This window comes from Haliaeetus albicilla, chromosome 16, assembly GCF_947461875.1.
Source record: "Haliaeetus albicilla chromosome 16, bHalAlb1.1, whole genome shotgun sequence".
NCBI classification, from domain to species: domain Eukaryota; kingdom Metazoa; phylum Chordata; class Aves; order Accipitriformes; family Accipitridae; genus Haliaeetus; species Haliaeetus albicilla.
In genome coordinates this window covers 4,307,801-4,325,337 of record NC_091498.1, presented here as the reverse complement: position 1 = coordinate 4,325,337, position 17,537 = coordinate 4,307,801, and the positions used below count along the sequence as shown (strand labels likewise).

Here is a 17,537-nt window from a genome sequence, read left to right as displayed (position 1 = left end):
CGAAAGGCTTTTGTTAACCCACATTTCCTGCTGTCTCTGTTTCAGCCGGCATGCAGCTTTTACCCTGGGGGATTTGTTTGTAGGCATCAAAATGAGCCAATGAGCCCTTTTTGGCAGGAAATGCTGTCTACTAGCAAGAATGAGACACTGGGAGTCCAGCTCCCAGGTTTGTATCTGCTTGCCGAGAGACCTTCAGCATGGTATTTAACCCAGCCGCCTCAAATCTCCCCTCCAGCATGAGAACACCACCTACCTGACATGAAATGTTGTGGCTCTAAGTGAAGGATACACACCTGGCTGAGCGCTGCTGGCAGGGAGAAAACTAGAGGATCTGTATAATCCCCCCTTTCTAGCAGCAAAACTGTCAGCCAGTCCCATCCAGTTCCTTTCCCAATTTTTCCAAACATGGAGCCTGAATAAATTCACATGCATCTAGTTGGGCACACTGCAAAAATACAGAGCACTGCATGCTATGTGCAGACTACAAATAACCTTTCAAAGAAAATGAGAGCGAGGAAAATGCTATTGCAGCAGGGAGCCGTGCCAAGAGGTAGAGGAAGAAACTGCGGATAGCCCAAAATTAATAAAACACAGCTGGGTTTAACTTGAGTCACCTGCAATCTCTGCCAAGGCACCTCTTGGTTTTGAGTTGGCAAAACAAATGACCTCGAAGAATCTGCACTAGAGGGGGGCACCTCTGAGGAACTGCTGCTGTTCCTGCTTGAATCCTGGTCTTTTACAAACATTCAGTAATAAAATGACATGCTTGTAAGGACGTGTGTCTTGCCTGCCCAGATTTATGACGCCACGTGGGATACCAGTGGGGGTGTTAAAAGCTGGCAAAAGTTTCTCTCCAAGTTCCAGAGCTTTACTCTTGAACACCTGTTAAAAGAAGAAGAGAGGATAAATATTTGATGGACTGCTTGTGAATACTAGTCACACTGGATTCTTTCAAATCCACTTTTTCAAACACACCATTATAAAAAAACTAAAACTGCTGCACTATAAGAATCTCCTGTTTCAGGTATGCTGCTGCCCTAGTTCCACTGCATGATAGATCTGAACCAAAAGTCATGCTGAACTTTGGTATCTATCTGAATGTCCTCTAAAAATCTACATTAAACCAGTCCCAAGTCCCCTGCCAAACCCTCAGCCTGGACGAGAGCAGCCAGAGCTGCAGAGCTCAGAACACCTCAAATACCTCAGCAGCAAATTTCTGTGATCTGAACTGATACAAAGACTACTCTTTGGGTACAAATTCTTCCCTTTTCCCAGGGTGGCAGAGGACAGAGGGAGGTGAAATGACTGAATTAAAATCAGAAGAAATCTTTCTAGGGTGAAACATTGTTAGATTTACAACATGGGTTTGCCTAGCTTGTGTCATCTCCTGTCGTAAAAAAACCATGATTTCCAATGAACAATCTTTTACTTGCAACTCTTTTCCAGGAAGGATTCACGGTTTCATGGCTAAGCTGCTCCTTTTCCATTTGTAATGCCTCAGTTCTGGGCTTTCAAATCAAATTATAGCTTATGGTGGCTTGCAGTACAAAGCCACCATACACAATTATTTGGGGACAAACTGATACAAGCACTAATCTTTGCTCCAGAGATTAGTCCTGATCAAGGGAAGCCTGTAAGTGACTTAGGAGATAAAGCACAAGCCTTTTACGTCTAGCCCCCCTCCACCAGCCCAAGCTGTCATAGTAGTTCTCAGAAAGCAGGAATTTATTGCTCTAAAAATACAGCACTGAGGAAACCTGAGCTCTCCTGTGGGCTTGCAGACCTTTGATACACTCACAAGGAGATAGGGGTTTGGTTCAGAAGGGAAAGCAAGAGACAAGGACTTGATTTTTGCCTTTCAGCCTGGTGACACTGACTGGGTATGAGACAGGCACTGCCCTGGCTGCTGAGCACCACTGCTGACTGCACTTCAAGAGGTCACTGCTGGAGTTTTATGGTTTAATGTGGTTTCTTTTTGCTCTGTTGATCTGAAGCCTGTTGAAGTTGTGACTGAGACAGGCCCTGAGACGGGGCACTGGGTCTTTGAGAGTTTTCCCTGGAGGGAAGTCACAGAGAGAAGTCATTCCTGGAACTCATTTAAAATGCAACTAAAGTAACAGAGCTGCTCCTGTGACTCCACGGATCAATGGTGGCACTATGCAGTGATGAGCCATCCCATCCTATTATGGTGGACAGCACCCAGCCACGGTCACTGTATGGCATGAAAGCTAAGTTCTCATTTAAGAGCCAGTCTTCCAGTTCCTTCACTCACAAAACTCCCCCTTGAATCAGACTTTCTGCTCGCCTAAGACTTCCAGGGCAAAGGAATAATCTCTTCATCTCTCTACAGCCAGCTGTAAAATTCCAGTCCAGTCACATTACAAAACAGATTATGGCATTAAGCCCTGGCCTCTGCTGGGCTGGAGAGAAAGAAGAAAAGTGAAGCGAGAGCCTCCTGCTTTAGCCAGGACTCCTGGGGGATGGGAGCATCCACTGAACGGGTGCTCTACCACACTGCAGGAGAGGCTCTGACACCTAGCCCACATCTACCGGTCAAGGAGACATTTTGTGGAGCTATATCACCTTGTCACATGAGTTGGCAGGATGCGGATACCCTGCCCTGGCAGTTTGCCACCCTCCTTTCTGGTACCCCAGGGCACTTTATCTTAGAAACTACTGCTATGGAGAGACTGGCCAAGTAGAGTCACTAACCAGTTGCCCTCCTTAGTCCGAGGCAGAATCTGGAATGATGTTTGATGAAATATTGGCTATGTTTAGAATACAAAGGAACAAGTACAAAGACAAAGATGACTGCAAATGGCATTTCACTGGGGAGCAATGTGTCCAACCAAAAACATGTCTTGCTAGAATTGCCCACAGGAGAAAAGATCTTTGCAAATGAGCCATGCACGGTGTGTGCAAGGTAATTATGCGAGACTTAATTAAAAGAACATTAGTGGCATTTCGATATTCATAAAAATGATAGGTTTAGCCTGTTGTTATGGAGGGATTATCTGATGCTCAGAGAAAAGCTGCTGGAGAACCCTTTCAGTTCATTATTGGTGACTACATGAGACATGCAGAGCTGCTGAAACAAACCTCTTCTCCAGTTAAGTAGTATGCAGCCAACAGTCCTCCAATATAGCGGATGTTCACCTCAAACAAGGATGCTTCTCCGTTCTGAAAATACATAATGATATACTTGACTGCAAAGTCTGCACACACAAATGGCAGCTAAGGGGAACAGATTGTAGGTAGATACTTAAGTCTCCCAGTCCTCACCCACAGTGTAACACAGCTTTTTGTCTAAGATCTCACAGCACTTTATTTGCTGTACAGTGACAGGTGGAGCCTGAAGGGAAGAGAAACACCCAAATTGGTCATTTATCACCAGCTGACAATATGTAAATCAGTTAGGGCAGATGTATTGTCCATCCATCCAACCCCATCTTGGGCTATGCCTTGCAAAAAGCTGTGAGTTAGTTTAGGGCAAAAATTTGCCCCTTGAAATGTTTTATTTAAAGAGAAAATTGTACAGACACATGGAAAAATTACTTTCTCCATTTTCTTGTGAAGAGGGCACTGCATTAGCTAGATGTAATGCACTTCCCGCATTAGCTAAATATTTTCTGTCATTCAAAGACTCACCCCAGTCTGCAGGCTCTGAGAGGACCACTGCCTAGAGAGTGCCTGTCATGGGTGTGCTTATGGAAAGACAAACTGTGTGTTGTCCATGTGCCCCCCCACCACAGACAGCAGACACAGATGGATATGGTTCACTGAATCGCTCAAGAACCCACTCACCTGGAACAAGTTTTGCTCTACCTACTCAGCTGATGATCAGCAAATGTCAAAACGATTGCATTCAAAATGTGCCTTTAAAAAATACATGCTCCTGGCCATTGAATCTGCATGATGAATGATTCCTACCCTCACACAAATGCATAGAGCCAAAAACCAGAAAGATCTTCCACCAACACAGCACTTTCCATGAGCAAAGGGGCACGTGAACCTCTGCACTAGCCTGCCCCTTCCAAATACCTGCAGGTTACAAATCAGAGCAAGTGTATTCTTGAGATGATGACTGAAATTGCATGAGACAGATCACAGCACTCAGTTTCAAACAGAGCTTGTGGGCCTTGGAGTCCCTGCCTCACTTTTCTGGACTATTAAGAGTTCCTTGTATAGAGCCAATTTTTAATTAATTTCCCTCCTTCTCTCCCTCTGCTGTGCTTTCTGACTCCACCGATCAATCCATAGCATTCATTCTTGTCTTTGCAGATCAATCCATTCTGCAAGCCAAGATTAAAAGCTTTTATGAAATCCAGATAAATTATCTCCCAGTTGATTTTGTCCCTTGTTTATCGATTCAGTAATGTACTGAGAGCATTCACCAAATTTATCAGATGTGGTCTTCCTTTTATGAATATATGAATGCCAGTTGTGCCCTCCCAAAGGATGCTTTTCTATAAAGGCAGCTGCATGCATTGTTCCCATGGGGAGAACCGTTTTTCGCAACAGGCAGCTAGGCTGGCATTAAAAAAAAGTTTGAACTGCACTCTGGTTTTAACATTCTCCATATGCCACTGATGAGATCCCATCAGCTCTCCCACAAGAAATGCAAGAGCTGGCTTGGAGACCAACAGTCAGAGCTAAGGCAAGGGGCCCCGGCCACAAAGTGAGATAAAGGACAGCATCCTTCATTCGATAGCACTGCAAGGCATGTGTTGCACCCAGAGTCCCAGCAAGTCTAACACTAGCTCTAAGAAGAAGTGGCTAGGAAAGCCTCAGGGGCCACACACAGCAAGGATCTCTGGCCATCTTGAGATGATGCCCTTCATTCCAAATCTAGGCTCACTATGTGCTCCGACTTTGCTGCCGAGGTGCCACGTTTCCACTGCACAAGTCCCAACAAAGGGCCCAGTCAAGGAGATCAGCATTTTCAATCTTAATCTATAGCTTGTAAGAAGAAAACTTGTCTTATCACAGGCAGACAGTTAGCTGAGATGAAACAAAACTTCCTTGGAGTATCCAATAATTACAGCTAGTTTTATAACCCAGACCAAAACACAAAAAACACTAAACACTAAATCTCATTTTCAGCCAGACACTGGGAGTCTGATCTGGTGGCCCCTTGCTGGAACCCTGTGCCATGTATAGGCAGAAGGTGGGGTGAATCATCACAGTAGTCCCTTTGGCCTTAAAAAAAAATAATCAGAGTTGAGTGGTTTCTTCCCCCACAGACTTCATAGTTCCCCTCCCCAAATGACTCTTACAGAAGACTGTGATCAGAACTGGCCAAACACGCAGCATTTTCGGTGACACATGCGGGCATTCCCAGTAACTGACTCACCACATTCAAGTCAAAGCTTTTCTCCACCCACTTCTTTGCTTCTTGGAATTCCTCCTCGAGTTCCATGATGTACAGAGTATCTAAGGCGTCTACCACCGTAGCTCCTCGAAGGCCTCCTGCATTTCAAACAGAACAGCATGATGAAGCCTCATTCATGCAGTCTTTGGTTCTAAATCAATCTGCAGGAGCTGGGACAGGAAGCAGCTTCCAGTCCCAATACTGGGGATGTTTGGATGGGATCCAGACTGGACATGGACTAGGCTGAGATCTGCTAACAGGACTAGTGAGCTCTGCTACCCAAAAAGGGCTGATTTGGAGAGGCCCAATTTTCAAAGGCCTGACACTTCTGAAAGAATAGCCCCAAGGAACAGCTCAAGGTCCACACTGTAAGCCACTAGACATGACTGCAAGCCTTGGCCTTGTTTTCCAGTCTTGTCTTGGCCAAAATGGTTAGGCAATTCCACCCCTAACCTTTGTTCAGCTGTAAATCTAAATTCAGCCTCTTTCTAAGCCAGTTACAAGCATAACCCTCTTCTAAGTGAGAGAATTGTATTTTTATTGTGCAAGAGAATCCAAGACAGGAGTTTGATCATTCTGCCCTGATGCAATGTTTGTTATCTGGGGCACAAAGTACTTTTACACCATGCCATGACCCAGGGTTTCCCGCTACCACCACATATACAAAACACAGCCTCATCTGGCAGCAGAGAGACCAGAAACTAATCTCAATGAATCCTGAACAAAGAGTGGGTGACTCTAGGGACAGCTCCCTTCCTTTGGCTAACAGAACAGTCCCTGTGAGCATGCTCACCGTTCTCCAGCAGATGGCAATGGGACACATGCAGATGAAGCAAATGCCACCCAAGTACTTGGACCAAGCACGTCATTCATGTAAAAAAATTGCATGCCAAGCGTTGTCTTACACAAATGGACTATAGGAGAACTTCCAGTGAGACAGAATGATGTGGATGCCATGCCATGACAACTATGCAGGGTATGTAGACAGACAATCTTGTAGCAGTTGAGATTAAATGAAACTAGAGATGTTAACAACCCTGGGTTTGGAACATCTCAGTGCTGGCGTTTCACTTCTGTTAGCTTTCCCTAAAAGTATTCCTAACACGGAAAAGCAAAGGGTATGAAGCACATTGTGACTCAAAACCCTTTGTGCTTAAATTACAAAGGCCATTGCTTCCCTGGGTAACTCAGCAAACTCAAATCCTCATGTGGAGGATTCCAGTTTGGAATCATCATCAGCTATCCCTCTGCGGATGTAACACACCAGGGACATAGGCGTGAAGCTGCCTCCATACTGCCATCAGCAATCTGCATGTGCAGCCCCCCCCCCACTGCTCAGTTGCAGCCATATTCCTACCCACCCCCTGACAGTCAGACCTCTTGGAGTCTGTCAGCAATGATGCTTGGATGAGGTTCAGGTTTTGTTTCTGCAGGAGAAACTGCTTGTACCGGCTCTGTCCCTATCATCTCCCTTTCCAGTGTAACCACAAAGACTCACACACGCTGCTTATGCCCAGGGGTTTTCCCGAGACATATTTCTATTTGGCTCAGGTCAGTTCCTTCTTCTCACTAACAGACTTTAAAATACTACCCCAAATTCCCCCAGCTTTCCCAGCCTTTTATTGCATGCTCAGATTGGCTTGGCACTTTTGCAATACCTTCAGTGTTACTTCAATTCTAGTTCTATTTAAGAGAGGAAAACCCAGCTGGATGCACTGTCAAGGAACTACTGCAGAGGAAAGAGGAAGGCAAAGGTGAGTCATGTGTCATGAACCTTAAGACTTTGGTCTTTTCTTATTAAGAAAAAAAGTGACCGTGTCTGAAGTACATCATACCTTTTCCTCAGAGAAGTGCTCAGATCCACCAATTTCATACAGGGCTCATTTATGCTTTCAGCATTCCTCTCCCGTAAGAAAGGCATCTTGCCTTATTTTGTTGATGTTACAAGATTGCAGTTTTGACACTTTTCAGCCAGTCAGCACATCATTGCTTTAATGAAAACCCAACCAAGACTTTACTGCTCAACTACAGATTGCTGGCTTTCGGATGCTGTCTGCATCAAAAACAGGGGCTGTGGAAAAGGGATGAAGGCAGTAAAGACAGCCTCTAGAAATCCATTTATTCCTGCAGGCTTGCAAAATTATCATCTAACTGGAGCTATCTCTGAGAGTGCAATAGATGGAGTCAAACAGCCACTAGATCAACTGGTGGGTTCTAAAAAACAGCTGAGCTGATGTTTGTATGGCATGTTTTCCAAAAGCAGTCACCATGAAAAACAACATCATCGCAGTCAGAGCTGCTTTTATCAACCTTAATGATTCTTCAATATTAACGATTATGTGATTTTTATACACTTTCCTATTAGCAAGGAGAGACATACCAGCTCAGAGCAACACGGACGCAGGCAAAACGTTTTAAAAAGGGAAGGAAGGGCAATGCTGCCTGAGGCACAGCCCATTACTGTGATATTCTGAGAGTAACACTAACAGGCTTGATTTAATTTGATGATATAATCCACAAAGCCTTTCATAATCTGCAGAGAGACAATGAGAAGAGTTGGATTTGCTCAAACTAAACAGAGACAAAGAGACAATAAAGTTACAATTTTCTGGGATGATTAATTGAAGTGAAAAATATTGCTTGAATTGACAGAGCCTTTTATGTTTTTAGCAAGTAAGGCCTTTAAATACATGAATTGCATCAGGGATTAGGAACATGCTCGGATCTTTGCTAAAGCATAGCTTGGAGTTGCTTAGCTTTCCTCCCCTGTATTTGACAAAGTGGAGGGCAAACCTTGCTTCCCTGCTGGTTTGTCTTTGTGTTATTTTAAACATTTGTTTTAAATATTCCCCTAAACACTCTGTATCTGAAGAACTGCAGGCTGTGTGTTTTGTACAAGGGTCTTGTCGATGTTTCCTTTCTTCTGCACCAGCTTTGAAGCAATTGCAAAATGCATGGCTGACTTTTTCCTGCAGCTAACGAAGTCTATCGCAATACCAAGAGCTATCAGGTGTCAGCTTCAGCCGTCTCACGAGTATGATAAAAAAGAACCTCCTTCCCCTCCACAACTATGCAAAGAATAAACCAGGCATCAGGACTTTGCTGGTGCGACTCTGTCGCTTGCCAGGACAGAGAGCACATCTAGGAAGGGCATTGACCCCCCTGTGCACACTGGCATGTTACTTCTTTGCTACAGGAGCATCCTCCTTCCTGCTCAATTTGCTTCATCAGATCATGACAGAGTTTGTGATACAATGTCCAATGGCTCTGATTATACTCAGCTGTCAAAAGATGGTGCTATATGTACCCTAGCATGTTTATTACACTATATATGCACCCATTTATAAAGGTGGTGATATTTGCTTGACATGCTGCTTTTGAGAGATGTTAAAAAATAATCACCTTTCCACATCTACACATTATAATGTGAGGGATATAATCAAAGGGGAAGCAGCTTCAAAAGGAAAAGTAATCAAAACCCACTCTGTCACTTTTGACTCTTGCAGACACTCCCCTCTCTAAATTACTGGTTTCAGCCTCATTGTACTCTCTCTGAGGGAGCTTTAAAGTAGCAACCAAGAAACCCTCAAAAGAAACCCTTCTGAAAGTACCCAGAAATGGTAGCAATGACTTTTAAGCAGGACTCCATGTCTGAGATTCTACCTGTCTCCACTAATCTAAGGCCCTGCGTGCTATGAAAAGCTCCCCCTGATCCTGCTGCAAAACTGGCTTGGAGTGGAGATACACCTCTCTCGGGAGAGGCAATGTCACTTCACTGATGGCCAAAAGGGGAGGTGTGTCTATTGGACACAGCTCTGCGATCCCCACCAGCTCCTACACTGCCCAGTGAGAGCCCATGGCCATTCTGAATGGGAAAGAGGAACCCTCCACTGGGAGCAGTGGGAAGAACTGGGACCTCCGGCAGAACTTATGGATGCTTGTCTAGGGGCATTTCTAACTGAAGGACTTCATGGCAGCTCTTGTGACAGCAAGTGCAGGGCCTCTGCCTGGAGTTTCATCTGTGAGAGAACAGCAGCACACCAGAAGCAGCAGCTCATGGTAGCAATACAAAGGTTCATCTCTTCTTGAGCTGAAGGAGGGCCTGTACCACCCCGTCCCAAGCCACAAGTGTATTTGCTCTTTTGTGCATAAGAAGAATGGAGACATCCATGTAGGCAACAAGGCTGCTCTGTTCCTACTTCCACCCACCCAGAGGAACAAGCATCCATCCACTCGCTTGTGAACACTGCCGCAGAAATCACTAACAAATGTAACATTAATTAACATAATTCTTGTGAAAGGTGCTGAATGGAGCACTCCAGAGAGAGGAGATGGCATTGTATGCACACTGTACTCCCACAGCCTCAGTGGGAATGTGCTTTAATGCCAGTCTGGAGGAACAAGATCATTCAAGCAATAGTCTCAGAAGGGCCTTAATGAGAATTAATGGTAGTGTTATCTCTAAAAACCACAGATAAAGCCCACAGCAGCTTGTTCTAGTCTGGGGTAGCTAATCTGAATAGAAGGGCTCATCCTCTTCTCCCATCCCTGACTCGTCCCTGCTGCCTGCTAGCTTAGGGGTTCATTGTAGCCACTTGCAGCAAGAGTTTCAATTCCAAAGGCTCATTTGGAGGTTTAATGTGTGTTCACCGGGCCAGGGGGGGAACACTTTGGAAGACATACGCCAATCTCAACAACCAAAGGAACTAAAAGGTACAAAAGCCTGCCAGGCTACCCGCGGAGCTGCCAGCCAGGATCCTCCTGCCAGGCAAAGGGCAGCCCTCTCTGAACCCGCTGCAGAGCACAGGGCAGAAGAGAAGAGCTGCCACTGCAGCCTGGGGCTCCTCTGACCCCAACACAAGGTATCGACTGTGAGCCCATGGACTATGGCCAAGAAGTGACAGATACGTGGTCCCAATCACAAGCTGAATGAGGATTGTAAAGGGTGAAAAGCTCCAAGTCAGGCAAGTGGGGAACCTACGAGTAACAGATGGGGCCCCCTGGCACATGCACAAGATTCACCCATTTGCACATGTCCCATGGCCCTGCTCTCCTTCAGCATCCTGGCAAGCTACCGCGTGGAGGAGAAAAGGGAACAGCTTTCTTCTCAACATATAGTTTAAAGGGAGGCCATGAGGGCTGATCAAAGGTGGAGAATATCTACCCTACCACCTGCCAAACATGTAAGGGCTAATTAAGGCTTGAAAAGCACTGCAAAACACCAAGCAGGGACTAAGTATAACTGTGGTAACAATCACAACTGCTGCTGCATCTGTGAACTTCCTTTTAGCTACCCATTATCTGCAAATCAAACCCACCAATTTAGGCAGAAACAGGCCAATCAAACACACCGGCATCAGGTACACAACAGAAACTGCACGTTTGATCATTAGTAGAGCAGTAAGAGTTTACATCTGACTTGCTGAAGCCTTCATGAGCCACCAAATCCGAATGTGAAATTCAACTGATGTGAACACTTTGCATTTGCTCACGTTTACAACCCAGGCTTGCCTGGGAATAGCAAGGGATGACCATATGTTGTATTGGGGCTAGAACATTGATCCAGGCATTGCTCACACAGCACAGCTGAACTCCCCTACTAGAAAGGGCCCAGAGGACAGGATTACATTTTTTAGGAAGTAGGATGACCTACTGAGCAAAAGACAAAGTCTTCACACCAAAGAATTGCCTTTTATCAGGAGACTGTGACATTATCTTGGTTTTAGCTCTCCTTCAGTCTCTGTAGGAGCTACATAGAACAGAAGACAGTCATGTCAGAGAAAGCCACAACTTTTCATACAGCTTCTTGCAGCCAAGGTCAAAACCTTCAGCTTGATATAACCTCTGCCTCTAGCCTCTGCACCTTGCATGCAGACAATATAGCAAGCTGAGATGCACAGTACTGGGTAGATTTTTCTTTAACAGGAGCTACATGACTGAGGAGTGAGCAGGGACTGAAGGAAAGGACAAAAATTAGGAAAGGGAAGAGGGACAGAACCAGACTGTGAAGAAAGAAAAGTGAAAAACAAAGAGACTTCAGAGCACTTGCAAGAGCATCTAGGATATTTTCAATGCATTCCCTTGGCACCAGAAAATAGACTGTGGTTTTTGCTGCACTCAGAAAATGGTTTGTCTTCGCCTGTTCTGCTCCTTCTCTATCAGTTCAAACTGCTAAAGTGTTGCCCATAACCGAGGAAATCTATCAGCCTTCTGCGCCGTGCAGCCTGAGCCTCCTGCCATCTTTTCAGCCTATCCAGCTGCCATTGAAACAAAGCCCCATCACACTCCTTCCAGCGGGAACAAGGCCTGGGGTCTATCAGCTGCTCTAATAAGGTGTCAGTGACTCACTGACAAGAGAAGAGACAATAGTTAGGCAACAGAATGACTCACTGGTAACAACGCACGATTCATTTACCTTCATCCTACTTCAGAAGGTTTACATTAAGTAGGATGCAGAATAGCAGGCCCAAAGAGAAGGGACAGCCAGTACAGCAGCTCATGAAAAATCCTTGCATGCTCTCTATACCAGCTCACACAGGTGAACCAAGCCCTCACTCTTCCTTCTGGCTTTTCCAGCTCCATTCCTACGAAGTCCAACCAGCTCTCCTACCTGATGGGTATCACTTTTTGGGATCAAAGAGCACTCCTTTGTCAAAATCAGTTTTGTATTGGTTTGGGGTTGGTGGTGTTTTTGCTTTGTTTTGTTGTTTTCGTTTTTTGTTTGTGTTTTTTTGTGGGGGGGGGAAGTTACTCGGGCTTTAGGAAGGAATTTTGGCCAAAATGGAATACCTCCTTGGGGTGAGGTATTTACAGGCTGAGGATCTACCTGCTCAAGTCCTTTTGCTACCAGACTTAGCACACAGACCTGCACCTGCTACTCCCAATGGCTAAACAAGTGGCCTAACCCAGGACATATTCAGCCTCCATAGCTTAGCAAATGTTTGATTTTCCAGACAAAGTGGAGCAGCTGTGATGGGAGGGACAGAGAGAGTTGCCTTCCCTCACTCCCCTCTTCCCAAAATAGCCAACTTGGAGTATCACAGGCCAGATATGAGACTTGAAGGGCTCCCAGCTGCAAGTCTGTCCCTTGAGAGTCTTTAAAAAAGCTGTAAAAGTGATGCTTCAGCAAATGAGTAGCTAAGAGTGGGGTCTTTAATAGCCCTCTTCCTTAGGAAGGAGAAATGCCTTTCACCAACAGCTTTGCCTAACTCCCACAGCCACTCTGTGTCTAGGGAGCCACTAAGCACGATGGCTTGCAGGTGTGTGATCTAAAGTGCTGCTGCCCTGCTGCAAAGCCAAAATGGCACATACATCACATGCAATGAGGCAGTCTCCCTGTCTCAACTCTAACCAGCTTTGCTATCTAGGTACAAGGAATAATGATGAATTTAGTGTGTGCCTAGATGCACTGCCTTTGCAATGATGGAAATGGTGCAAGGATTCCTAAGCAGGAGGAGACAGAAGTATCTTCACCAGCTTTTCAACACTATCTCCCTGACATCAGGGTTTAGCTCAAATAAAATTCTTCTTTGTGCCACATGACCTGCGTTTAGAGCGCCACGTACCCCTGCTATTGCTATTATGCTGCTGTTATGAATTGTCTGTCACAAAGATGGATGGAAGCCCAAACTAACCTCACCAACACACCTATTCAGCAGGCAGTGCCAAAGCACTAGAGCAAGCAAAGAGGTTAAGGAATATCGCCTCTAATGTCACGGAGACTAAGACCCAGGGGGCCTGGTCCTGCCATTTGGCAAACAATCCTTTATGAAGTTTCTCAGTGAACAGAAACCAAATCCTTCATTTTCAACAAAGCCATTTAAAAAATCTGTACAGTAATGCATTGTGCCAATGCTTAAAATGAACAGCACAAGTCATTAGGAAGCTATCATACTTAATCTTGCATATAGCAGGACTGTTTAAATGCTACAGAACAGAGAGTTTCAAATAGCTTTTTGCTAACTTTAATAACCAAGTTTACAACTGAAAGGCAAGAGCGAAAGGGGGAGGAATTTAGATCAGTGCAATGTAAACCTAGATCAAAAATGAAAGGTCTTGACTCCCACTGTTCTTATGTCAAATCATATTTGTCAAAACAAAAATTAGTGCTGAAATCTTGTTTGGAATAAAAATTAGGATGCAGTTTCTATGAAACATGATGAACATGTTAACTGTTGAGGCACAAAAGACTCCAGTTGTTACTGGTTATTTATCTTCACCTCTTGGGGTGCAGGCAATGCAGGGCAAAACAAGAACTGAAAACACTGAGATCCCTTCTTCTGGTTATGCTGGTACTGAAGGCTTCAAAAGATTGAACTGGCTTTGATTAAAATCAGTGCCTTGTTAAAACAGCAGTTTGAAAAGCGACCATCTCCGAGTGCTGCTTTTCTTGTTCTTTTTGGTTTTTTTTCTCATTGATAGTGCTTGGAGACCAGACTGAACTTTTGACATTTATCCAGAGATTTGTGCGAGAAGCCTGGGAGCTGGCTGAGACCACGTCACCAGACAGCTTCTGGGTAGTGCCATACTGTCGAGTTCTGGGGGAAATCTACACAGAGACTTTTTACATAGCTCAGGATAATCTTGGCAACAAAGTAACCTGTGAAAATCACTGCACAGTTTCTTGAAAAATCTGCTTTGCAGCGAAGATTTGCCAGTCCTCTCTGCAGAGTGCTCTGGGTCGGGCAGAACAAGTGGTTGGGAGCCTAGAACTCCTGAGATAGGATCTGGCTTTAGACTACAGCTCCCTGCCCGCTCTGGACCTTAGTTTCTTCTGCCAGCAAAAAAGCAGGAGGCATCTTCCTCCAAGTTTAAAAAGAAACAGAGTTTAAATGAAGACAATGTGCTGGTTAGAGAAATAAAACAATTTAAAAATCCATATTCAGGCAAAGTGCTGCAGCATGATGACCAAAGTTTTAGCCTATTCTACTCAGTACCAGTTACAGCAAGACAAGAAACAAGAGTCTATAATAGACAGCAAGGCACATGCTACCCCTCTGACACTAAGCAAACAGCCCCTTGTGTACTGGCCTGTTGCCTAGTCAGCTGCTGTCTCACCATCTTCATCGATCACATTAGTTTATCCACCATTATCTGACCTGGTATTTCTGTCTCTGTTCATCCTAAGCACCTTGCACTAGCCATTCATCTCCCCTCTGGAATGGCATTGCTGACCAAGCAAAAACATTCCCACCAGTTTATTTTTTAACTTTTCCTTTCATAATTGTCCTCTAGCATGGAAACCTTGCACTAGGTATCTGTACTGGAAGACAAACTCCAGTTCCAGAAGATATTCTCAAGTAGAAAGACAATCTGCTCACATTACAAGTAGGACGAGGACAGGGTTGGTACTATTTGTTCAGCTGACACAAATTAAACAGAAAATCCAAATGAAACTAGGAAACAGGTTACAGGCCTTTTCAGGAAGAAAGAAAATTTCTCAGTTAAGTCTTCACAGTTTTATCATTACAACCTGGTCCTTCAGCTGCCTATGAATGGTACCTACATTCTGCAGATGAAGCCTGCAAAGCCAACACCACCAGACTTGAGTTACAGCCTTGCCACTGTGCCTTATTTATTGAGGTTTTCGTCTGTGAACCTGATAGCTGTAACACAGAGTAACTTCATTCCCTTTATTTAACGTAAACTAAACAAATTACATCTGAACAACAAGGTAGCAGCAGAGAGAGATAAAGGCGACAAAAAAGTAGTCCAAGAATTAGAAAAGATCTATTTCTTTTTTTATCAGCACATTCTCCTGCAGACTGGGAAAAAAAAAGTCCATTAACTTTTGAGCAACCTCATTTTTCTTTGCTTTCCAAATAAACCACTGCACCTACACTTCAGGGACTTCATCAGAAAACACTTCATATCCAAGGTTATTTTCCTGTCATCTTCTTATTAATCTTCCTCATTCTCCTCTCCAGATATTGGTCAAAAGTCACACCCCGAATACTCTCCACCCCACATGTACTCCCCTGATGTACAGAGCAGGGGGTGACTACGCAGAAGAGCAGAACCCACCTTACAGAGCCCTTGGCTTCCAGCAGCTCACAGGCAGTTGCCGTGGGCAGCTCTGTCCTCTGCTCCCCTTCCAACGTCAGCTGTGAGCAGCCATTGATGGAGGTTCTTGGGGCAACATGCTGGGCACTGCCGTGGCTTCCAGCTCACTAACTGCACTAGTTCTGGCTCGCTTCAGATTCTGCCTCTCCTTGGTGCTTGTCCTTACCTGCAGCAGGGGCAACACAATGGGGGGGGTACTGTGCCAAGCCCCCACAGACCCCAGCAAACCAGCCTCCCTCACCCCAAGATACAAACCACCCTTAATTTCAGTTTATGTTGATGTGTCACACCTCATCTCTTCTACTTCGTGATTCCTGATAGATTTAGCTCTGGTAGCTGACAGAATGATGACCCTGCTTTGTAGGCTACCAACTGGCTACTAATCTCTTCAGCTATCAATTATCTGATCCTGGAGATGCTAATTTTCTTGCAGTTCTGGAAGGAATACTTAGTGGATTCATCAGAAACCTATGCATTTTACTAGATGCAGGGCATCACTCAAGACAATGCCGAGATTACCTAAATCTACTCAAAACCTAGTCCTGTACACTGTAGGGTGGATAATGTCACACTTGCCCCAACTAAGGAAAGGTCAAAGTGCTGATCATTCCCTGAAAAGATGCTTAGAAACAAGAGAGCAACTAATCCTGGAGCACGTGGCTTGGAAGAAGCAAAGCCTATGGTACATTAGACTGTGCAGAGAGCCTAAAAGAGAACACCACCTTGAAAGAGCCATCTGCCAAATAAGGATGACCCACCGCCCACCTAAAGGCAAGGAATTTTGAAGACTGGCATTAAGAAGATGGCCCAAACATCTGGCCCACAAAATAGCTCAGTCTGTTTTTCATTGTCAACAGGAGCGATCTTTCAAGTTCACGGCAAGTGATAATGAATCACAGTTCCACCTGCACTACACAATGGGTGTTAGCATATGTGCTGCACAGTTTCTAGGTAAATCTGGCACCACAGAGAAGCATCTTGAAGTGTTGGCTTTTAGGCTGCTATGATCAAATTTAATACAGAATGTGTTCCAGCTGGGGAAGAAATAGCTTTTTTGGATTACAAACCACTCATGTTTTTCAAATATCAATTTCCCCTGAAGAATTAAGCCTATCATTCAAACTGAACTAGCAGTGGCAGCTCTCCCCTGAACAAGTGATGGGTGAGAGAGAGAAAAAGAGAACTCATGCTCATTTAGGAATGTGGCAAAGTAGACTGTGTTTGGAGGAGATCAGGCTGGTGGGAACAGGTTAGCAATATTCTTATTATGCACTGGAAAAAAAAGAAAAGAAAGGTGTTAAGCATAAAAATGAATTGCTTGTCACAGTAACAGCCCTTCAGATAGTTACTTCCTTCAGTGGAAGGGAAGAAAAGATATATGATAAGCACCTATTGCCAACTGATTCTTAAGTATTTAATACTTGGCAGCAGCTCCCCAGTTTAATCCTCTTTTCCCCAGTTTATTCAACCATCTTTCATCATTTAGCGATCCTCCAACAACAGGCACTGTCCCGTCACTGCATGACTCCAAACCTCCTGGAGCTCAAATCAAACTGTTTCTATTTGAAAGTGTCATAGAGGAGGAAGCCGTTTGACTGAGCCTCAGGAACACAATCCTTGATACAGGAGAGATACTGCAAATCCACACTGCACATGTATCCAATCCGTTTCCCATGACACACAGATTCTATTGCAGGCAGACTATGTTGGCTACGGAGAGCTCAGCAGAAAATTGAAAGCAATAATCATTCAAATGCTCCTTCGGGAAAGAGGTTTTCTCCTTTGTTTGGGCAACAGGGCTCAGATGTCAGTGAAGCAGAGGTAATTACTTCTGGCAAAGATAGGTAATTTGAAAAGCAAGGAGTAATTCTGGGAGGAACAGTTCAAGAAGGTTAAGCAGAAGACAACAGCAGCAATACTGGTGGGGCAAAATACTGCTGGTCTCTCCTCTTCTAGATGTTTGAAATTAATTTTAGACTGGTTAAAGGTAATCTGATTATATACTATTTATTGCTCCTTCACATACCTCCTTGAGGACTTGCATCATTTCATGTGAGGGGTCCCAACAGGCCTATTAAAACAAACACACACATCCTACTGGCAA

General features: G+C 44.6%; 1 protein-coding gene across 2 annotated transcripts in view; it reads right to left on the bottom strand.

Annotated features, from left to right (window-relative positions):
• The window catches only part of MAN1C1 (mannosidase alpha class 1C member 1), a 68,296-nt gene that overhangs the window by 17,811 nt on the left and 32,948 nt on the right, over positions 1 to 17,537 (bottom strand). For both annotated transcript variants that reach the window (XM_069803172.1, XM_069803174.1), the window contains exons 4-6: positions 5,354 to 5,469; positions 3,100 to 3,180; positions 788 to 882 (exon numbers count right to left, since the gene is read on the bottom strand). In XM_069803172.1, coding sequence (XP_069659273.1) covers positions 788 to 882; positions 3,100 to 3,180; positions 5,354 to 5,469 — 292 coding nt within the window. The remainder of the gene's footprint in view (positions 1 to 787; positions 883 to 3,099; positions 3,181 to 5,353; positions 5,470 to 17,537) is intronic.